Below are 22338 nucleotides of genomic sequence, written 5' to 3'. Positions count from 1 at the left end.
ACTAGATAGTTCACCTGACTCAACTTTTTCTCAATTTGTTAGGGACCACTACACTTGGCTTTGAAGGGATCCCCTATCACTGATAACAGTACTAACAAGTCATCTCCTCGGGAAAACGTCAGAGTCTCAGAGCTTTTATCTGCCACCTGCTTCATTCTATACTGTGCCCTTTTTAGGTGCTGTTTAGCTAACTCACCTACTCTATTTAGTCTCTCCCTCAGCTCTGATACATAATCTAAGTGTAAGATCTCCAACTTTGGTCCTGTCAATTTTTCTATAATTAATTTCAAAAGGCCACTCACTTCATGCCAGAATATTAACTCAAAGGGAGTGAACTGAGTAGATTCATTTGGGGCATCTCCAATGGCAAACAATACGAATGGTATATCTTTATTCCAATCATTTGAGTAATCCTAACAGCATGGTCTCAACATGGTCTTCAAGGTCTGATGCCAACTTTCTAAAGCTCCCTGGGATGCATGATGATACGCAATGGATTTAAAGTGCTGTATATCTAAGCTATCCACAACCTCCTTAAACAGCCTAGCAGTAAAATTTGACTCTTGGTCTGACTGAATCTCTCTGGGTAGCCCATACCGTGTGAAGAAAGCTACTAACTCCTCTACTGCCCTTTTTGCCTTGATACTCCGTAATGGAATTGCCTCCAGAAATCTGCTAGATACACCCATTATGGTTAACAAGGATTGGTTCCCACTTTTAGTTCTCGGGAGGGGACCCACACAATCAATTATAACCCGTGTGAAAGGTTCTTCAAATGTGGGCATTGGCAACAAAGGTTTTATTACCACCTGTGGCTTAACTACCATTTGGCATGTGTGGCACGTACATCAAAAATTAACCACATCCTTGTGCATTATAAGCCAATAAAAATGTACCTTAGTCTGAGTCTTTCAGAGGATTTGGCAGGGTCCAAGGTAGGAGTGACACCCCTTGTTGTGCTACCCGTAACGCCTCCTGTCTGTGTGCTACTGGCAACACAATCTGGTACACTTCAGCCTTTTCTCCTCTGCACTAACCTGCCGTGGTCTCCATTTCCATCTTAGGATTCTATCTTTCAGATAATAACTCTCAGGAATATTCTCTGCCTTCTTTTTGGAGTACACATCCACATATACATCTTTTATTGTTTTGTCTTGCTTTTGCAAGTCCCTTAGCCTTTCAGGACTAAACACTTCTGTCTGACCCTCTGCCTGTTCAGGGTTTTCTGCACCATTATGTCAAACAGGATATCCGCTAATGAACCTCAACTCCTTTCATCTTTCTCTTCACTTTTCACTTTGTGCTGTGACTTATGATAGTGGGATCTGGTTACTACACAGTCTGGGAAAATATCAGAATATTTCTGATTTAATTCCTCAGTTTCTTGGTCTTCCTTGGGGTTCTCCACAACAAGGGGTGTCACTCCTTCCTTGGATCCTGCCAAATCATTCCCAAGAACAAACTGAATTCCTGGAACTGACACTCTGTCAATCACTCCCACTGTAACTTCCCCAGTCTTGAGCTGGCACTCCAACCTGATCTTACATAGGGGAATGCTAAATTTCTGTCCACTTATCCCACAAATTACCACACTCTCGGGTAACTGATCAGAAAGAGTGCGTATTCGCTAATCCCTTACTATCAGTTAGATCCTGTATCTCTCAAAATTATAACTTCTTGTCCTTGTCCCCCTGTTCTTTCTCACTAAACTTCACCTACAGAAGTGAATTCTTTGTAGAGATCAGGTACTAACTCCATACCCAGCCCCTGCCTAGGCTGTGCACTCTCTTGCAGCTCCTCGGCTCTTCTTGGGGTCTCCTTTACTACCTTCACTAATGCCAGTGGCTTAGCTTCTTTTACCACATGTTTTCCCACAGTGCCTTTCTTTAACCTTCAGCACTGTGACTTTACGTGTCCCACTTTCTGGCAGTGAAGGCACTTTTTCCCAGTGCCCTTCTGTAATTTTCCGTGTCGCACTCCATTACAGTGAAAACACATGAGGCCTTTCACCTCCTGTCCACCCTCTTGGCTTCTTTTTTATCCTGTGGTAAATTCTTACCAGTGCACTTTACTCTTGGTTTTGTAGTGCAGGATCTTCCCTTCTCCCAACTTCCATCTCCCACAGGACGAAATTCTGGCTGAAAGCTTGCCTTATGCACCAACATGTACTCATCTGCTAATTCTGCTGCCCTTCTCACTTTCTGAACTTTCTTTTCCTCCATGTGAATTCTTACCATTTCTGGAAGTGAGTTTTTAATCTCCTCCAGCAGAATAATCTCTCTTAAAGCCTCAAGGTCCTATCTATTTTCAAAGCACGTACCCATCGATCAAAATGACTATGTTTAATTCTTTTGAACTCAACATAAGTCTGACCTGGTTCCTTCTTTGTATTTCTGCACCACTGTCTTACTGATTCTGGTACCAATTCATAAGCACTTAAAATAACCTGTTTAACCTCTTCATAATCTCTTGACACCTCACCTGGCAGTGCGTCAAATACCTCACTAGCTCTCCTTACCTGTTTAGCCTGAACTAGCATTACCCAAAAATCCTCAGAACACTCTATCTGCCCAGCCAATGAAATAAAGAAGGCTTCAACACCTTTCTCATCAAAATGTGGCCGAGTTTGACATATTTATATATATATATATATATATATATATAATTACCTTCTCTTTTAATCTCCATCCTAATAACTTGACTTGGCTGACTAGGTCACTACTTCTCAAGTTCAAATTCTCTGACTTTTTGCTCAGTTAAGAACCTTCTCTCTCTTTGTTTTTTTCTCTCTCTCTTTCTCTCTCCCTTTCTTCTCTCTCTTTCTTTCTCCCTTTCTTCTCTCTCTCTTTGCTCAGCCAAGAACTTTCTCTCTCTCTTTTTCCTCTCTCTCTTTCTCTCCTCTCTCTCTTTGTTTATCTTCTAACTCCATTTTCTTCAATTGTAATTTATGTTTTTCTATCTCCATTGTACTTGTCTGTTTCTCTGACACACCTAAGTACTTGCGTAACTCCCTTACAATTTCAGCTTTATTTTTGTCCTTAGTTAAACCCAAATCTAACTTATTTGCTAATTAAAGAAGTATGGCCTTTTTCTTTCCTTCTAAACCTTTTTTGGCAAATTTGAGAATCATCTTCAAATTCCAGAACCTCTTTAGCAATTTTAAGAGTCATTTCTCTCACTTTTAATTTAGTCAACCACAATTCACCGAAATTAAACAAACAGAACGCAGAACAGGCCCTCGGTGTTGCGCCGACCTGTGAACTATTCTCAACTCGTCCTCCTACACTATCCCAAAATCACCCATGTGCTTATCTAAGGATTGTTTAAATCTCCCTAATGTGACTGAATTGACCACATTAGCATGCAGGGCATTCCACGCCCTTACCACTCACTGCATAAAGAACCTGCTTATGACATCTGTCTTAAATCTATCACCCCTCAATTTGTAGTTATGCCCCCTCGTACAAGCTGACATCACCATCCTAGGAAAAAGACTTTCACTGTCTAATCCTTGTATGTCTTGTATCATCTTGTTTGTCTCTATCAAATCCCCTCTTAGCTTTCTTCTTTCCAATGAGAACAGACCCAAGACTCTCAGCCTTTCCTCATAAGACCTTCCCTCCAGACCAGGCAACATTCTGGTAAATCTCCTCTGCACCTTTTCCAATGCTTCCAAATCCTTCCCGAAATATGGGGACCAGAACTGTACACAATATTCCAAGTGTGGCCAGCGTTTTGTATAGTTGCAAATTGCTTCACTTATATTTTATTTAAAGATCTAGGACTAACCTGCAGGTCAAAGAGTCATAGAGATGTACAGCATGGAAACAGACGCTTTGGTCCAACCCATCCATGCCAACCTGATATCCCAACCCAATCTAGACCCACTTGGCAGCACATAGCCCATATCCCTCCAAATCCAAATGACTTTTAAATGTTGCAATTGTACCAGCCTCCACCACTTACACTGGCAGCTCATTCCATACCTGTACCACCCTCTTCATGAAAATCTTGCCCCTTAGGTCCCTTTTATATCTTTCCCCTCTCACCCTAAACCTATGCCCTCGGGTTCCGGACTCCCCCACCCCAGGGAAAATACTTTGTCTATTTACCCTATCCATGTCCCTCATAATTTTGTAAACCTCTATAAGGTCACCCCTCAGCCTCCAATGCTCCAAGGAAAACAGCCCCAGCCTGTTCAACCTCTCCCCATAGCTCAGATCCTCCAACCCTGGCAACATCTTAATTCTCCTTAATTGTATTAGCCAAAGCTATCTCATGTCCCCTTTTTGCCCTCCTGATTTCCCTCTTAAGTATACTCCTACTGCCTTTATACTCTTCTAAGGATTCACTCGATCTATCCTGTCTATACCTGACATATGCTTTCTTCTTTTTCTTAACCAAACCCTCAATTTCTTTAGTCATCCAGCATTCCCTATACCTACCAGCCTTTCCTTTCACCCTAACAGGAACATACTTTCTCTGGACTCTCGTTATCTCATTTCTGAAGGCTTCCCATTTTCCAGCCGTCCCTTTGCTGCGAAAATCTGCCCCCAATCAGCTTTTGAAAGTTTTTGCCTAATACTGTCAAAATTGGCCTTTCTCCAATTTAGAACTTCAACTTTTAGATCTGGCCTATCCTTTTCCATTACTATTTTAAATCTAATAGAATTATGGTCATTGGCCCCAAAGTGCTCCCCCACTGACACCTCAGTCACCTGCCCTGTATTATTTCCCAAGAGAAGGTCAATTTTTGCACCTTCTGTAGTAGGTACATCCACATACTGAATCAGAAAATTTTCTTGTACACATTTAACAAATTCCTCTCCATCTAAACCCTTAAGACTATGGTATTCCTAGTCTATGCTTGGAAAGTTAAAATCCCCTACCATAACCACCTTATTATTCTTACAGATAGCTGAGATCTCCTTACAAGTTTGTTTCTCAATTTCCCTCTGACTATTAGGTGGTCTATAATACAATCCCAATAAGGTGATCATCCCCTTCTTATTTCTCAGTTCCATCCAAATAGCTTCCCTGGATGTATTTCCAGGAATATCCTCCTCAACACAGCTGTAATGCTGTGTTTAAATCTACTGGGATTTTTGTACCCCTAAATCTATTCAAATGTGTCTAAACCAGTTCAAATCCTGACAATGAGCCTCCAAACCTTTATGACACAAGGTAAACCTTGTGGACCCAATATACCGGCCACTACAGCGGACAGCTGGAACTGACAACCGGAAGCGGCAGAGACAAACCACTATAAATGCCAGAGAAAAGATCACAGGGGGATCCCAAGCGCTGAGGATGTCACCTAGACAGGGGTCGAAATATCTGCACCACAAATTTCCAGCTCGGCGAACAGAACCACAACAACAAGGTAAACCCTCCTGCTTAATTTAAACCTGCAACACGGAAAAGATTTATCCCATGCAGTAATCTGTGAAAATTTGAGAGGCAAGAATTATTTAAAGTACAAATTAACAACTTTATTTTTGAAAGTGTAACAGAGAATAAATAATTAACAACTATTTACAACACTTCTTCTATCCTATCTTTTACTTTCCCTTCTATAATACCAGTCTGATAAACTCCCCCAACTAAGATTTACTGAAAAATTCAAATTTCAAAACCAGCCGGCTATCAAATCTCTTTGCAGATTTGCTCGCCAGGTTGGTGTCAATGTTTTTTTCTGTGCAAACTCCTCTCTGGACAGCTACCTCTCAGTGAGTTCTGACTAGCAGTCTACATCAGTGGGATGTAGTTGGCAGTTCTCCTCCCAACTGTTCAGTTTTTCCTGGTCTTATACACCCAAAGCATTGGATTGTGTCATTGGCCTGTAATATTGTCAATATACTCAATTCAAACTTGATTGGATTTAGTATTTTGGGGGGGTATAATTTAAACTGATTGGCCTAATTCAAATTTGATTTTGTCTCAGGCAATGAGCTACACTAGCTGCTGGACCAAAAGGTTACATTATATCTTGTTCAGAGCATTTGGTGCTGTCAGGTATTTCTGCTAGCTTTTAACTTTCTTCAAGGTACAGTACACTTACATCTTCATAACAATACTAACTCGCATTTCGCGATTTATACTGAAAAGTTCAGCCTCATATCCTTAGAAACCAACTACTAACCTCATGCAATGCTGAATTCATTAACCCCTCCTTCAAATTGCCTTCTAACAGTTTCATTGCCTCACTTTATTCTCCCACATTTAGACTGCATCAAGTCTCACACTCCCCTGTGAAAGCTTACACACTGTGCCTAAATCTACACCTTGGCAGACATGTGACTCGAGCATTGCACCACAACCACTGGCACTTGCCTCTCAACGTCATGACAAGTCAGTCTATAAACAGAGGCAGCAGCAGCTAACCAGCAAAGGTCAGTTATGCTCCTCCATCTCAACTCCAATGGATTGGACAATGCTGGCTATCACTGATGTGGCTGGCCATATGGATGGCCCACACCCATCCCCTCCCTGTGTGAATGTTGCATAGCCAATCCTTTGTAGGTTACCCTAACTGTGAAACAAAGCAATCAATTGGTTCAAACCAAACCTTTACTCACTGATACCGAAGCAAAGTACTGGGGATATTGACAGAAGGTAATTGATCCTAAACATGACTGTTTCACTTTGCAGATGCACCCAAGCCTGCTGCATTTTCCCAGTTTTTTTTTGTTTAATGTTTTCACTACCCATTTCTTTAGATGGTTATCAGAAAGATTGAAAGATACAAATATGCAGTCCAGATCAACAGCACAGCCCAGATATGTTACAGGAACAGCACAGGTTGACTTCAGGATTTCCATGAAGTATCTCAGGGGCAGGATTATTTAATCAGAGGTTGATATGTAGTTACCTCGGGAAATGATATCCTCCATAATATCAAGTGCCAGTGCAGCTGCAAGTGTTCCTGTTGCCAACTCAGTCTCATTATCAATTAATACAATTTGAATATGTGGAGCAGCATCGACCAGGAGGGTTTTCTTTGAAAGCTGCTTCTTGTAAACCTTTGTCACAGATATCTGCACACCTTGGTATTTGTCCTAATAAACATGAAAGCAAACTTTCAGCTGCATGACAGCATGAAAATACAGGTAGACAACCTTTTATCCAAAATCCCGAAATCCAAAAAGCTCCAAAGTCGGAAGGTTTTTTTAGTGAATTTTTTTTCATATTAACAAGGTTGTTTGGCGTGCAAACAGTTAACCCAAGTCGACACCCACTCGATGCGTGTCACTCAGATGTGACATGTGGGGGTGTGGCCCAGCAGTGGCAGGCCTCAATTTTGCTTCAGGGCCTGTTTTACTCACAGCAAGTCTATTCTTTGGAAAGATTTTTTTAAAATTTCACCATCAAATTGCCACTTATTCTGAAATTCGAAAAAATTCGGAATTCCGAAAATCAGCTGATCCCGAGCATTTCGGATAAAGGATTGTGCACCTGTACTCAGTATGCACTTTTATCATGATACAAGTTTTGTATACACACTTCACAAGAAGGTTCAGAGATGGTCACTGGCATCAGTCATAACCAACTAAGACTACATTTGCTGCCAAAATTACTACATGGATGAACATGCTGCACAACCATTCCCTGCCATTAAAAAAAATGCTACTCTTGAACTGAAAAGTAAATTTTATGATCTGACTTTGATTGAGTCCACAGTGACAAGATATAAAATTATTAAGTCACTGATTCAGCACCCAAAGACCATGGCCTTTTCATTAACAGGACACAGCATGGAAAGAGACAACAATAACAGTCACATCACTGCCATTTCCATTTGTCATTGCAAAGATGTCAACTTTATAAAACTGACAGATACTTACCTCTTGTGCTTATAAATGAAGAAAGCACACTCAGGTAATAGCATGTGGTGAAGGGTGCTTTAGGAATGGAAAATCACACAGTATAAAGAGTCAAGCTTCACTGATCTTTGTAAGAAAGTTACAATCTTGAAGGTTCAAATGAAATATGACTGGGCGAGTATGTAAGGACATGTCATTTTACTTTTATACCTTTAGACATTGTGGTCTACAATGAGAAAGAATTACTTTTAAATAAAAAAATTACCAGGATGGTTGCATAATTTCACAGCAAGGAACGGAATATTTGCTGTGAACTCTATTTTTCCACAATGTGCAGGTACTCAAGAATCGGAGAGTTATCTACAAGTGAATATGGTTGGTTCTCATTCAACAGCTTGGAACTGGAACTGGAAATGAGAAACAGAGATACGGGCAGACAAAGACAGACAGAAGTGTGTATTGTGCTCCCCAGCAGAAAGCTGCCTGTTCTTTGCAGTAAAAAACTCAGTTTAATCTTGAAGAAAACTAGTTACCCTTCCTGCAGCAGTTACTGTGAGATGTGACATTCCAATTGATAAACCAGAGACATTTTCCAATGAATTATTTGCTCTATATTTCTTAAAGATCAGCAGAAACTTCCAGAAGAAGAAAACTGAACACCAAAGACCTGGCTGGCCAAACGATCATCTTAACATCACAATCAGGAAGCAAAAACCACTGTACTGATTTTCCTTTCTTCTTCCTTCGCCAATATGTGTGTACGTACATGCATGGGAGCGCATGCTTGTGTGTGACAGAGAGAAAGTGAGTGAGTGAGGCAGAAGTTTATAAGTGGATTAGAGTTTTAGTTAATAGTATTATCTGCACACTGTTTATCTTTGTTTACCTGTAGCTATAGTCAAACTTGTAACAAGTCATTCAGTTTAGTTCAGAAACGTGCTCTGTGCATTCTATGCATCTTAGTCTCAATGTCTGCCAAATTGGAATATTATGGGTATCTTAAAAAATTTAACTTTCTTACAAGTCCAGGAATAAAGAAGCCTGATTTACAACACATTGCTCCAGTAGGTCGTAATAAGTATTATAGAGATTAATTCTGTAATAATAATAAGTATTAATGCATGAAATCTTGTTTTTAAAATCCTTGAATAAGGCTGAAAGAAAGACTGGAGTAAAGAGAGAAAACAGTATTTGAAAATATTTGACTAATGTTGCTGGGCTAGCTTTATTTCTTTATTTGATAAAAAAGCAATGTAATACTGTGAGAATTGGAGACAACATACCAAGCCAAGGAACGAGTCAATAAGATGGGCCCGGTATGATTCTCGATCAAATTCTGGACCATATTCTAGATAAATAATGGCACCTGAAATTCAATGTGACAGTACTAATTAGTTATTGATCCAACCTTTTGAAAAAATCATGACTGCAAAACTAATTATTAATTCACTGTAATCAGTAATTTTAATAATGTTGTAAATCTCAAACATTAGGTACATGTGATAAATTTGCCTCCAGTTTACTATTGTTGGATGTTGGATAACAATTTTAGACTTGCTTCTTACTGGCTTTTATGATGTTTCAATCTGAAGTTTGCTGATATTAGATTTGTGAAGCACAAATTAGATGTCAGGACCTCCTTTTGAATCCAGGGTATAGGGAGCATATATTCATCAAGTCAGGCTGTGGTACCAGATTCAGTTTGTACTTACACTGAAATAATAACATTACTAGGAAGCAAAACTGAATTCCGGCATGGTAATGTAAATATATCCTTAGAGATTTGTGACAGCAGATGAATTTTGTGTCCTGATATTGTGCTGCTACACAATAGATATCATTTAATAAGTTGTGTGTCTGTGTCAGCTCAGTTTCATACTCCCCTCAGAGTTAGAAAGTACTTGGTTCAAACACCACTCCAGGATTTCAGCACATAATCGAGGCTGACAGCTCCATGCAATACTGAGTGATTGCTGTACTTTCAATAATACTGTTATTTAGGTGAGTCTTCAAATTGAGATCCTTTCTGCTTTCTCAGTTGTGTAGCAGATGATTTAAAGATCTATTCAAAGACTAGGATGGTTCCTGTTGTCCTCATCAACATTTCTCCCTTGACCAAAATCACTAAACCGAATGATTGGTTATTTCCTTTGTTACGTTTTTTGGGATCTGATAGGACTAAGTTGGCCACTGTGGTTTTTTTTTGTCCAGTAATAAAGCTGGATTATGGTCCTGTATTCCATAATAAACAAAAACAAATGAACTTCTAACATCTTCCACATTCAAAAGGTACCCCAAATGAAATCAATAAGTACTGTTGAAGTTGTAATGTTGCAAACTACAGTATTGTAGGTGCTGAACATCTGAAAAGTGCTGGAGAAACTCAATGGGTCTGGCAGCATCTATGGAGAGAGAAAAACAGCTGAGTTTTTACAGCACCTTGTTTTTATTTTATTCCTGAACATACAGACTTGATGTTCCATTTGAATCTTTATTCATACATTTGGTAGTTCATGGGCATTACACCCTGGGAACACATACATACTTAAATTCCTTTTGAAAGCAAACTCTTTACTTAATTTGCAAGCTAATCATTAAATTTGGGGATGAGTAAAATTCAGATAGGGTCGTACAGGAAAAGATAAGTTACTTGAGAATAGTTTCTTTTCAATAGGTTGAAGAGGATTTTCCCAGATTTTCTCAAATTGGCCTGGATATTATTTGATTTTTCGTTTTTTTTCCAGAAGATTACCAAATTTAAGTTTTGAATGGTGCAGGGAGTGAACATATTTCAATACATAAGGTACCACTGGGTGGCGCACAGTGTTTTATCTGTTTACTATTGGTAATTTGGCATAGATCAAAACCTTGCGGGTTAGGGGCTCTTTGTTGATTCATAATTGAAAGGTTTGTAATAACAAACAAACTAGATTTTAATTAATTGGCGGTTAATTCAATTGCTCACTGAAATATAAACGCTTTCCAATTTGTCACTAAACTAACAGTCCCACTTCGAGAGGCTATATGTGTCTTATAAGTCATAGATATGTACAGCATGGAAACAGACCCTTCGGTCCAACCCGTCCATGCCAACCAGATATCCCAACCCAATCTAGTCCCACCTGCCAGCACCCGGCCCATATCCCTCCAAACCCTTCCTATTCATATACCCATCCAAATACCTCTTAAATGTTGCAATTGTACCAGCCTCCATCACATCCTCTGGCAGCTCATTCCATACACGTACCACCCTCTGCGTGAAAACGTTGCCCCATAGGTCTCTTTTATATCTTTCCCCTCTCACCCTAAACCTATGCCCTCTAGTTCTGGACTCCCCTACCCCAGGGAAAAGACTTTGTCTATTTATCCTATCCATGCCCCTCATAATTTTGTAAACCTCTATAAGGTCCTCCGACACTCCAGGGAAAACAGCTCCAGCCTGTTCAGCCTCTCCCTGTAGCTCAAATCCTCCAACCCTGGCAATATCCTTGTAAATCTTTTCTGAACCCTTTCAAGTTTCACAACATCTTTCCGATAGGAAGGAGACCAGAATTGCACGCAATATTCCAACAGTGGCCTAACCAATATCCTATACAGCCACAACATGACCTCCCAACTCCTGTACTCAATGCTCTGACCAATAGAGGAAAGCATACCAAATGCCTTCTTGACTATCCTATCTATCTGCGACTCCACTTTCAAGGAGCTATGAACTTGCACTCCAAGATCTCATTGTTCAGCAACACTCCCTAGGACCTTACCATTAAGTGTATAAGTCCTGCTAAGATTTGCTTTCCCAAAATGCAGCACCTTGCATTTATCTGAATTAAACTCCATCTGCCACTTCTCTGCCCATTGGCCCATCTGGTCCAGATCCTGTTGTAGTCTGAGGTAATCCTCTTCGCTGTCCACTACATCTCCAATTTTGGTGTCATCTGCAAACTTACTAACTGTACCTCTTATGCTTGCATCCAAATCATTTATGTAAATGATAAAAAGTAGAGGGCTCAGCACCGATCCTTATGGCATTCCACTGGTCACAGGCCTCCAGTCTGAAAAACAACCCTCCACCACCACCCTCTGTCTTCTACTTTTGAGTCAGTTCTGTATCCAAATGGCTAGTTCACCCTGTATTCCATGAGATCTGACCTTGCTAATCAGTCTCCCATGGGGAACCTTGTCGAACGCCTTACTGAAGTCCATAGAGATCACATCTACAACTCTGCCCTCATCAATCTTCTTTGTTACTTCTTCAAAAAACTCAATCAAGTTTGTGAGACATGATTTCCCACACACAAAGCCATGTTGACTATCCCGAATCAGTCCTTGCCTTTCCAAATACATGTACATCCTGTCCCTCAGGATTCTCTCCAACAACTTGCCCACCACCGACGCCAGGCTCACTGGGCTATAGTTCCTGGCTTGTCTTTACTGCCTTTCTTCAACAGTGGCACCACGTTTGCCAACCTCCAGTCTTCCGGCATCTCACCTGTGACGATCAATGATACAAATATCTCAGCAAGAGGCCCAGCAATCACTTCTCTAGCTTCCCACAGAATTCTCGGGTACACCTGATCAGGTCCTGGAGATTTATCCACCTTTAACCGTTTAAAGACATCCAGCACTTCCTCCTCTGTAATCTGGACATTTTGCAAGATGTCACCATCTATTTCCCTACAGTCTATATCTTCCATATCCTTTTCCACAGTAAATACTGATGCAAATATTCATTTAGTATCTCCCCCATTTTCTGTGGCTCCACACAAAGGCGACCTTGCTAATCTTTGAGGAGCCCTATTCTCTCTCTAGTTACCCTTTTGTCCTTAATGTTTCTGTAAAAACCCTTTGGATTCTCCTTAATTCTATTTGCTAAAGCTATCTCATGTCCCCGTTTCGCCCTCCTGATTTCCCTCTTAAGTATACTCCTACTTTCTTTATACTCTTCTAAGGATTCACTCGATCTATCCTATCTATACCTGACATATGCTGCCTTCTTTTTCTTAACCAAACCCTCAATTTCTTTAGTCATCCAGCATTCCCTATACCTAACAGCCTTCCAATTCACAGTGACAGGAATATTCCTTCTCTGGATTCTCGTTATCTTATTTCTGAAGTCTTCCCATTTTCCAGCTGTCCCTTTACCTGCGAACATCTGCCTCCAATCAGCTTTCGAAAGTTATTGCCTAATACCGTCAAAATTGGCCTTTCTCCAGTTTAGAACCTCAACTTTTACATCTGGTCTATCCTTTTCCATCACTATTTTAAATCTAATAGAATTATGGTCGCTGGCCCCAAAGTTCTCCCCCACTGACACCTCAGTCACCTGCCCTGCCTTATTTCCGAAGAGTGGGTCAAGTTTTGCACCTTCTCTCATAGGTACATCCACATACTGAATCAGGAAATTGTCCTGTACACAGTTAAGAAATTCCTCTCCATCTAAACCTTTAACACTATGGCAGTCCCAGTCGATGTTTGGAAACTTAAAATCCCCTACCATAACTACCCTATTATTCTTACAGATAGCTGAGATCTCCTTACAGGTTTATTTCTCAATTTCCCTCTGACTATTAGGGGGTCTATAATACAATCCCAATAAGGTGATCATTTCTTTCTTAGTTCTCAGTTCCACCCAAATAACTTCCCTGGATGTATTTCTGGGGATATCCTCCCTCAGCACAGCTGTAATGCTATCCCTTATCAAAAATGCCAATCCCCTTCCTCTCTTGCCTCCCTTTCTATCCTTCCTGTAGCATGTGTATCCTGGAACATTAAGCTGCCAGTCCTGCCCATCCCTGAGCCATGTTTCCGTAATTGCTATGATATACCAGTCCCATGCTAACCATGCCTTGAGTTCATCTGCCTTCCCTGTTAGGCCCCTTGCATTGAAATAAATGCAGTTTAATTTATTAGACCTTCCTTGTCCCTGCCTGCCCTGACTGTTTGACTCACTTCTGTTCTCAGCTGTACCTGTCTCAGATTTATCTCTTTCCCCACCTTCTTAGTTTAAATCCTCCCAAGCAGTTCTAGTAAATTTCCCTGCCAGTATATTAGTTCCCTTCCAATTTATGTGCAATCTGTCCTTCTTGTACTGGTCACTTCTACCCCAAAAGTGATTCCAATGATCCAAAAATGTGAATCCTTCTCCCATACACCAGCTCCTCAGCCATGCATTCATCTGCTCTATCCTCCTATTCCTGCCCTCACTAGCTCATAGCACTGGCAGTAATCCAGATATTACTACCCTTGAGGACCTCCTTTTTAAATTTCTGCCTAACTCTCTATAATCTTCCTTCAGAATCTCAACCTTTTCCCTTCCAATATCATTGGTTCCAATGTGTACAATGACCTCCTGCTGACCCCTCTCCCCCATGAGAACATTCTGCACCCTCTCTGAGACATCCTTGATCTGGTGTATGAAATAATAAGTCATCATTTTAATTCAGATTAGGATGCTTTTCTAAAGGTTCCGCTGGTACAGTAATTGGACAGAGGAGAGGGAGATTTACTCTCCATTTAACTGCTTGTACCTGGCAGAGGAAAGGATGATGGAAATATCTTATTCTCATAATACTGATGTCCTTCACCATAACAATAACTCATCAAATTCACAAAAATGTGAAAATTAACCAAATAGGTTATTAGAGATCATTTATAACTGAAATGGATCAAGATAGAACTTTTAAAAATTAACATTAGCAACACTCACCACATATGTTACAGCAGTGACCTTGAGGCTTCAAGGGATTTGTGCAAATAAGCTCTGAACATTGGCTTCCTGCTTCTTTTCGCAAATTAGAGCAAATTCTTCTGAGGTTCTGCAAAGTAGAACATGAGTTATGGAAATGCAGTGTATTTAATGATTCAATAGGCTGCGAATCACTTTTATTCCCACTGGAACACTGAGAGATGTTCTGTCCTTCACAGCTGTCTTCATGTTCCATTCTTTCTTTCACCCTCAACATCTTTCTTCTCCATTTCAAACTAATTGTGGGAAGTTTGATTATCTATGCTATCAAAGTGAGTTGTTGCTGTACACTGTGTATATTACTCAGCTTTCTCTGTACTACATTAGCTAAATCTAACATCTTTATTCTTCTTGAAATGTAATTCCTTTCTAATAGAGATAAGGCTGACTGTTCCACATTGGTGCTGTTTGAAAAAACAGAGCAGACGGTGTTTCACATAGAGTCATTCAGATGCGCAGCATGGAAACAGACCCTTCAGCCCAACTAGTCCATGCCGACCAGATATCCCAGCCTAATCTAGTCCCATTTGCCAGCACTGGGTCCATATCCCTCCAAACCCTTCCTATTCATATTCCCATCCAGATGCCTTTTAAATATTATAATTGTACCAGCCTCCACCACTTCCTCTGGCAGCTCATTCTATACACGCACCATTCTCTGCATAAAAAAGTTGCCCCTTAGGTCTCTTCTATATCTTTCCCCTCTCACTATTAAACCAATGGCCTCTAGTTCTGGACTCCCCCAAGCTGGGGAAAAACCTTGTCTATTTACCTTATCCATGCCCCTCAAGATTTTATAAACCTCTATAAGGTCACTCCCTCAGCCTCTGACACTCCAGGGAAAACAACCCCAGCCTATTCAACCTCTCCCTATAGCTCAAATTCTCCAACCCTGGCAATATCCTTGTAAATTTTTTCTGAACGCTTTCAAGTTTCACAACATCCTTCCAATAGGAAGGAGACCAGAATTGCACGCAATATTCCAAAAGTAGCCTAACTACTGTCCTCTACATTAGCCATAACATGACCTCCCAACTCCTGTACTCAATACTCTGACCAATAAAGGAAACCATACCAAACGTCTTTTTCATTACCCTGTCCACCTGCGACTCTACTTTCAAGGAACAATTAATCTGCACTCCAAGGTCTCTTTGTTCAGCAACAGTCCCTAGGACCTTACCATAGTGTATAAGTCTTGGAACTGCAGCACCTTGCATTTATTTAAGTTAAACTCCATCTACCACTCCTCAGCCTATTGGCCCATCTGATCAAAATCCTGTTGTGGTCTGAGGCAACCTTCTTCACCGTCCACTACACCTCCCATTATGGTGTCATCTGCAAACTTGTTAACTATTCCTCTTAAGCCCACATCCAAATTGTTTATGTAAATGACAAAAAGCACTGGACCCAGCACCACATGTAGCACACCACATGTCACAGACCTCCAGCCTGAAAAACAACCCTCCACTACCACTCTTTGTCTTCTACCTTTCAGCCTGTTCTGTATCCAAATGGCTAGTGTATTCCATGAGATCTAACCTTGATAATCCGTCTCCCATGGGGAACCTTGTCGAATGACTTACTGAAGTTTGTATAGACCATGTCTACCACTCTACCTTCATTAATCCTCTTTGTTACTTCCTCAAAAAGCTTGTGAAGCCTTTGTTAAAACATTGAACATTCAACTCATTAGATTTAGACTTTGTTGTCATATATACTCAAGTACAAAACTATAGGAGTACAGTGAAAAATGTTCAAGGTTACTATATACAGCACCAGCTTAGGTACAAGTACCTAGGTACAAAAACCTAAAAACAAGGTAGAAAGAAATAAGGAACTAAGTTAAAAGTTAAACATTACATTAAATGTAATGTAATGTTTAATTTTTCTTAGTTCCTTATTTCTCTTAGTACAGCATAAAAAAGGTGAAAGTTAAGCAGTACAGTCCTTTTTAGTATTAAGTTAAAAAATAAAGAAATACAGCTAAACATTCAGCCATTATAGTCTTTCTTAAGTGCTTAACCATGCTATTTGTCTCTCTAAACAGATACTGTCTACCTTCTGCGTTTTTCCAGTATTTCTCTTTGTTTTCAGACTTCCATATCCACAGCATTCTTGATTTTTGTTTTGTGCTTTGTTCTATATATGAAATACTGGTTGCCACTTTAAATTGATGTTACAATATTTGCAAGTCCCTGGGAGAGACAGAATCTTCATTCTGTAGGCATGGCTCAAATTTGTATACTGAGGTGAACCAGGTCCACAGGTTAGACAGCTGAACAGATTTACCATTTCACTAGTGGACCTTAATATAGTGGCATATTTTAAGAGTGTAGTATGGATATTGTACCAACTAACCTCTAAGGTATCTTTCTATTGCATCATGTTTATTAATATATTGTTCCTTTGGATCCCAGAAGACAGGTGACAAATGAAGTCACTTTGGTTTATTGATTGACAATTCAAGAAGCTATAAATTTTGAAGGATAAACGTGACAACTTTGCCATGTTCTTCTCAGAATCGAGAGTGTGGTGCTGGAAAAGCACAGCAGGTCAGGCAGCATCCGAGGAGCAGGAGAATCGACGTTTTTGGGTATATGCCCTTCATCAGGAATGAGGCTTGTGAGCCATGGACTGAGAGATAAATAGGAGGGATGCGGGGTGGGCGGGGGGGAGGGGAGTGATGAAGCCAGACCAGAGTACTGGAACATGGGTGGCGAAGTCACACAGACTTCAAATGGACCTATGACATTTATGATTTAGGATTATTATTAAGAGAATGAACAAAGGTGCACCTTTTGTTCCATCGGAATCAGAAGTTACGTGTGCAATTTCATAACAGAATTGACATGATTGGAATTTATTCTGCTGCTCATCCTTCACTTGTTAATAAATTTGTGTTTTAATTTGTCGCTGAAGTCACATGGTCCAATAGAGTCTACATTTCTCTGCTATTGGAATACAGCAGTACATATACAGCTTGGTATCAATTGCAGCCAGCTATTACTGTAAAAGGCAATGTTACATTTGAAGGAAGAAAAGATTCACAGTTCCAAAATCATTATCAATGATACCCTCAAGATATCCAAGGAGCAGGGGAATTGACATTTCAGGCATAAGCCCTGAAGAAGGGCTTATGCCCGAAACGTCGATCCCCCTGCTCTTTGGATGCTGCCTGACCTGCTGCGCTTTTCCAGCAACACATTTTTCAGCTTTGATCTCCAGCATCTGCAGTCCTCACTTTCTCCTACCCTCAAGATATCCCAAAGTTCACTAGAACCAATTACTGACAAAGTTCCATTGTCATTGTTGTAAAGGTAAATGAAGTAACTGCTGCACACAGCAAAGCCTCATGGACAAGTTACCAAACTTACTTTTGATGGGGTGGTGAGGGATGTTTGTCAAGAACTAGAGAACTTGCTACTCCTTTTCAAACAGGGCCTCAATATCTTGTACAGCCAACATAACAGGTACTTCAGAGTAAAGTTTCATATGACTCCCATTCAATACTGTGGCACTGACTCTGCACTGGACTAGAATATCAGCCTAGAATAATAGTTGAAATATGGACTGGATCTTGACACAGAGGCAAGATGGTGGAAAGTGAGGCAAGCTGAACAGCTGTCCAGGGCATGTAATGCCACATGCTGGTTCATTGGGAACAACATTCCGGTTATGGGTGTGCGTGTTTGTAGTCAAAACGTCATAAATATTTCACTGAAGGTTTAGATGCAAATAAGCCAGCTGTATTCCTTTTTCTTTACCCTACTGCAAACATAGTTAAGTGTTAAGAGCTTACAGCTTAAAAAGAACCACACCTATTGTCTTCTCTCAATTTTAAGAAAGCATGGTCTAAATAACTATTTCTTCATGGAATTTGGAAAATGTATGCTTCACAGATCTAAGATTAGCACAGTAATTTGGTTTGAGTTAGATGCTTACACCAAAGTTACCACAATCACAGCCAGATTTATCCTTACACTTGGCATTGGTCACAGTGATCGAGCCATTTCCTTGGAACTGTAATTTTCCAGTATTTGACCACATGTACTCAGCAAATACTTCATTGCTTGTAAACGTCTATGATGAAAAATGAAATATTTAACCATATCATCGCAATGGGCAACGGACAATAGTTAAGGACATGACATTTCGCATTGATTAATGTATTCAAAATACTGACAGCCTAGGAATTCACATAAACCAGTTTTCAGAAACTCCAATGAACATGAAGATAACATCAAGTGGCAGGAAGGAGTGTCATAGAAAACAAATTTACATTTTCAATGGCAGCCATGAGTCAAATGTACCTCGAAGACCTATTGTCAGTTCTACTAAAGGCAGTTCTGTCTCACAGGACTTGATAAAACAGGCCTGTTCAGGTGGATGCATTAGACCTTTTGAAAAATAGCCTGAGGTTATTTGTTATTTTTCTCAAAAGAGTTTTCTGCAAATCACAAACATTATTTCACTTTTGAATATGTGGATGGTATGGATCAAAGGACTGATCAAAACACAGCATTTGAAGAAGTGGAAGACTCACCCTATTCATTAAAGAAATGGTTTTAACATTGACATTTTGTATATCACTGTCCAGGTCCACATGGAAAGATGTTTCAGGTCGAAAAATGACATCATCATGTTGGCAGGGAACACTTTCTTCATCCAAGGTGAACAGGTAATTCTTATTTTCCAGGTCACTCATTGATAAAACCTGCCAATACTTGGGATTATACCATTTATACTGGTTAGGGTCTTTGAAAGTGATATCCTCACCTGCAGGTGAACAAAAGGACCACGTCATCTTAGCACTTCAGGGTTAATGTCTTAAAATTAATTGTTCCATTGAGTGTTTCCCACTTGGGAACTTAGTATGAATGTTAAATATTCTGAGCTATCGAGTGGCTAACAGTCATTAAATAAAATCCTAGACAATCATTTCAGTCTGCCTTAACTGGAATTTCTGAGGTAACATCAGTGTTGGATGACCCTATCTTTCAAGCGTAAAAGCTTATTTGAGAGACGATTGTTGTGCACAATGGTGATTTTCATAAAATTTGCGCCAATGCACCTAATAGATGGGTGACACTTATTTGAGAATGCATTTAGCTTGAGACCCTTATCATTGGAAGGATTTGTGACAGATTTTAATCATTCCCGAAGATAAATTTGAGATTACGTTAAGACCGAGAAAGGAGCAACCTGAAGGAAGGTAGAAGTTGCACATTTTGAAGGTTTGGAAAAAAATTTCAAGTTGCAATCTTGATTTCAAACCTGTGAAAATGCGGAAAGAATAGACTGCATGTACGATGGTGTATTTGCTTCATGTGAAAGTAAGACAAATACTTTACCTATCTTTCCCTTTTTTTCAGTGTAGCAAGACCCATTGTGCATTCTTATTGTTCTTTGAAAATATGTTTGCCACTGGATTGATTTACTAAAACATGCAAAAAAACACTGTGAAGGATTACAAGAACAAAGACTTATTTTGCCCTTTGAAGGGTGTGGAGATTAAGGTGTGGTGATTGAACCACATTAAAAAAAATAAAGGCTTCATACACTAAGAGCACCTAATGCATAAAAAGCCAATAAGCGTTGAGTGCAAATTACAGGTTTAAAAAAATTGCCAGGGGTTACATCTCAAGTGCAAGAATTCATTGATAAAAAAAGAAGCAGAAAGTAAATTGTCAGAAAATTGTAATCCAGAACTAGGAACACGAAAGGAATCCACGGGTCAACCGCTGGAGTCAGGAGAGATAAAAATATCAAAGCCAAAATTATGTTTCCCAGAAATCTGTAGAGCAGGGATAGATATTGGTTATCTTTAGCTTGTGAGATGGATAGAATTTTGACAGCTTTAGCTTAAAAGTACACTTTGTCTGACATTTTGTATTCTTCCTGCTGATAGCAAATTGGTTACCAGTGTACATAATTAGCTATGCTTTTGCAAAGTTTTAGAATTAAAATATGTTAAAGAAGGAAACACATGGTGAGGTCATTGCAGGAGAGAGAGAGAGAGAGAGAACCTGCACAGTTACTGCCTTTGCTGTTTGAATTCGTGTATCACTGGACATCGGAGTGCATCTGGGAAAATTATCAAACAGTGAAATTCACAACTAATCTTGGAGGAACTGTTGGGCGAAGTTCACAACACAGAATCAGATAAGTTAATTTAATTTTAAGTGTGGCCTATAGAGAATCTGCAGTAGTGAGTTTGAGTAGGTTCTTTCTTAATTATATGTTTTTGGAGATATACCTCTTGATTAAATTTAAAATATAAGCCATAACTATTAATGTAACCTGGGGCAGTGTTTGTAGAGGAATAAGACGGTGTTATTTTCTGGGTCTGTAGATTGGGAAGGAGCAAAAATGGCCTTTAATAGAGTGATATGTACTTCTTGTCAGATGTGAGAGTTTAAAGAGAGTTTAAGGATTACTGCGGATTATATCTGCCATAAATGCTGCTGGCTGCGAATCTTATCAGATCAAATGGATTGGTTGGAGAGACAGTTAGAAGCGATGAGGAATTTGCAGCAGCAACAGAATGTGATGGATGGCAGTTATAGGAAGGGGGGAAAGTCTCAGATACAGTCACATAGATGGGTTAACTCCAGGAAGGGTAAGAGAGGTAGGCAGCTAGTGCAGGAGTCTTTTGTGGATATACCCATTTCAAACAGGTATGCTGTTTTGGAAAATGTAGGGGGTGATGGATTCTCAGGGGAACATAGCACGAACAGTCAAGTTTCTGGGATGGAGACTGGCTCTAATGCAACGAGGTGTACATCGGGTTCCAAGAGATCAATTGTGTTAGGGGATTCTGTAGTCCAAGGTACAGACAGACGTTTCTGTGGCCAGCAGCGAAAAAGCAGAATGGTGCCAAGATCAAGGATGTCTCAGAGAGGGTGCAGAATGTTCTCACGGGGGAGAGGGGCCAGCAAGAGGTCATTGTCCACATTGGAACCAATGACATAGGAAGGGAAAAGGTTGAGGTTCTGAAGGGAGATTACAGAGAGTTAGGCAGAAATTTAAAAAGAAGGTCCTCAAGAGTATTAATATCTGAATTACTCCCAGTGCTATGAGCTAGTGAGGGCAGGAATAAGAGGATAGAGAAGATGAATGCATGGCTGAGGAACTGGTGTATGAGGGAAGGATTCACATTTTTGGATCATTGGAATCTCTTTTGGAGTAGAAGTGACTTGTACAAGAAGGAAGGATTTAAACTAGTAAGGTGGGGATGGGGGTGGGGGGTATGGGGGCTGCAGTGGGACCCAGGGAGATAGTGAGGAAAGAGATCAATCTGAGATGGGTACAGCTGAGAACAGAAACAGAAGCAAGTCAAAGTCAGGGCAGGCAGGGACAAGGTAGGACTAATAAATGAAACTGCATTTATTTCAATGCAAAAGGCCTAACAGGGAAGGCAGATGAACTCAGGGCATAGTTAGGAACAAGGGACTGGGATATCATAGCAATTACAGAAACATGGTTCAGGGATGGGAAGGACTGGCAGCTTAATGTTCCAGGATACAAATGCTATAGGAAGGATAGAAAGGGAGGCAAGAGAGGGAGGGGAGTGGCATTTTTGATAAGGGATAGCATTACAGCTGTGCTGAGGGAGGACATCCCCAGAAATACATCCAGGGAAGTTATTTGGGTGGAACTGAGAAATAAGAAAAGGATGATCACCTTATTGGGATTGTATTATAGACCCCCCCCCAATAGTCAGAGGGAAATTGAGAAACAAACTTGTAAGGAGATCTCAGCTATCTGTAA

The 22338-nt window shown here is 40.2% G+C and overlaps 1 protein-coding gene across 2 annotated transcripts in view; it reads right to left on the bottom strand.

Moving 5' to 3' along the window:
* amn (amnion associated transmembrane protein) overlaps positions 1-22338 on the bottom strand; it is a 53547-nt gene that overhangs the window by 13854 nt on the left and 17355 nt on the right. For both annotated transcript variants that reach the window (XM_043698472.2, XM_087989479.1), the window contains exons 6-10: positions 19112-19344; positions 18511-18648; positions 14530-14638; positions 9107-9189; positions 6872-7058 (exon numbers count right to left, since the gene is read on the bottom strand). In XM_043698472.2, coding sequence (XP_043554407.2) covers positions 6872-7058; positions 9107-9189; positions 14530-14638; positions 18511-18648; positions 19112-19344 — 750 coding nt within the window. The remainder of the gene's footprint in view (positions 1-6871; positions 7059-9106; positions 9190-14529; positions 14639-18510; positions 18649-19111; positions 19345-22338) is intronic.

This window comes from Chiloscyllium plagiosum, unplaced genomic scaffold, assembly GCF_037043375.1.
Source record: "Chiloscyllium plagiosum isolate Xiang-an unplaced genomic scaffold, Cpla_swu_hap1 HiC_scaffold_8, whole genome shotgun sequence".
Lineage (NCBI taxonomy): Eukaryota > Metazoa > Chordata > Chondrichthyes > Orectolobiformes > Hemiscylliidae > Chiloscyllium > Chiloscyllium plagiosum.
Note: the sequence above shows the minus strand (reverse complement) of the source record. Positions and strands in the feature narration are given on the sequence as shown.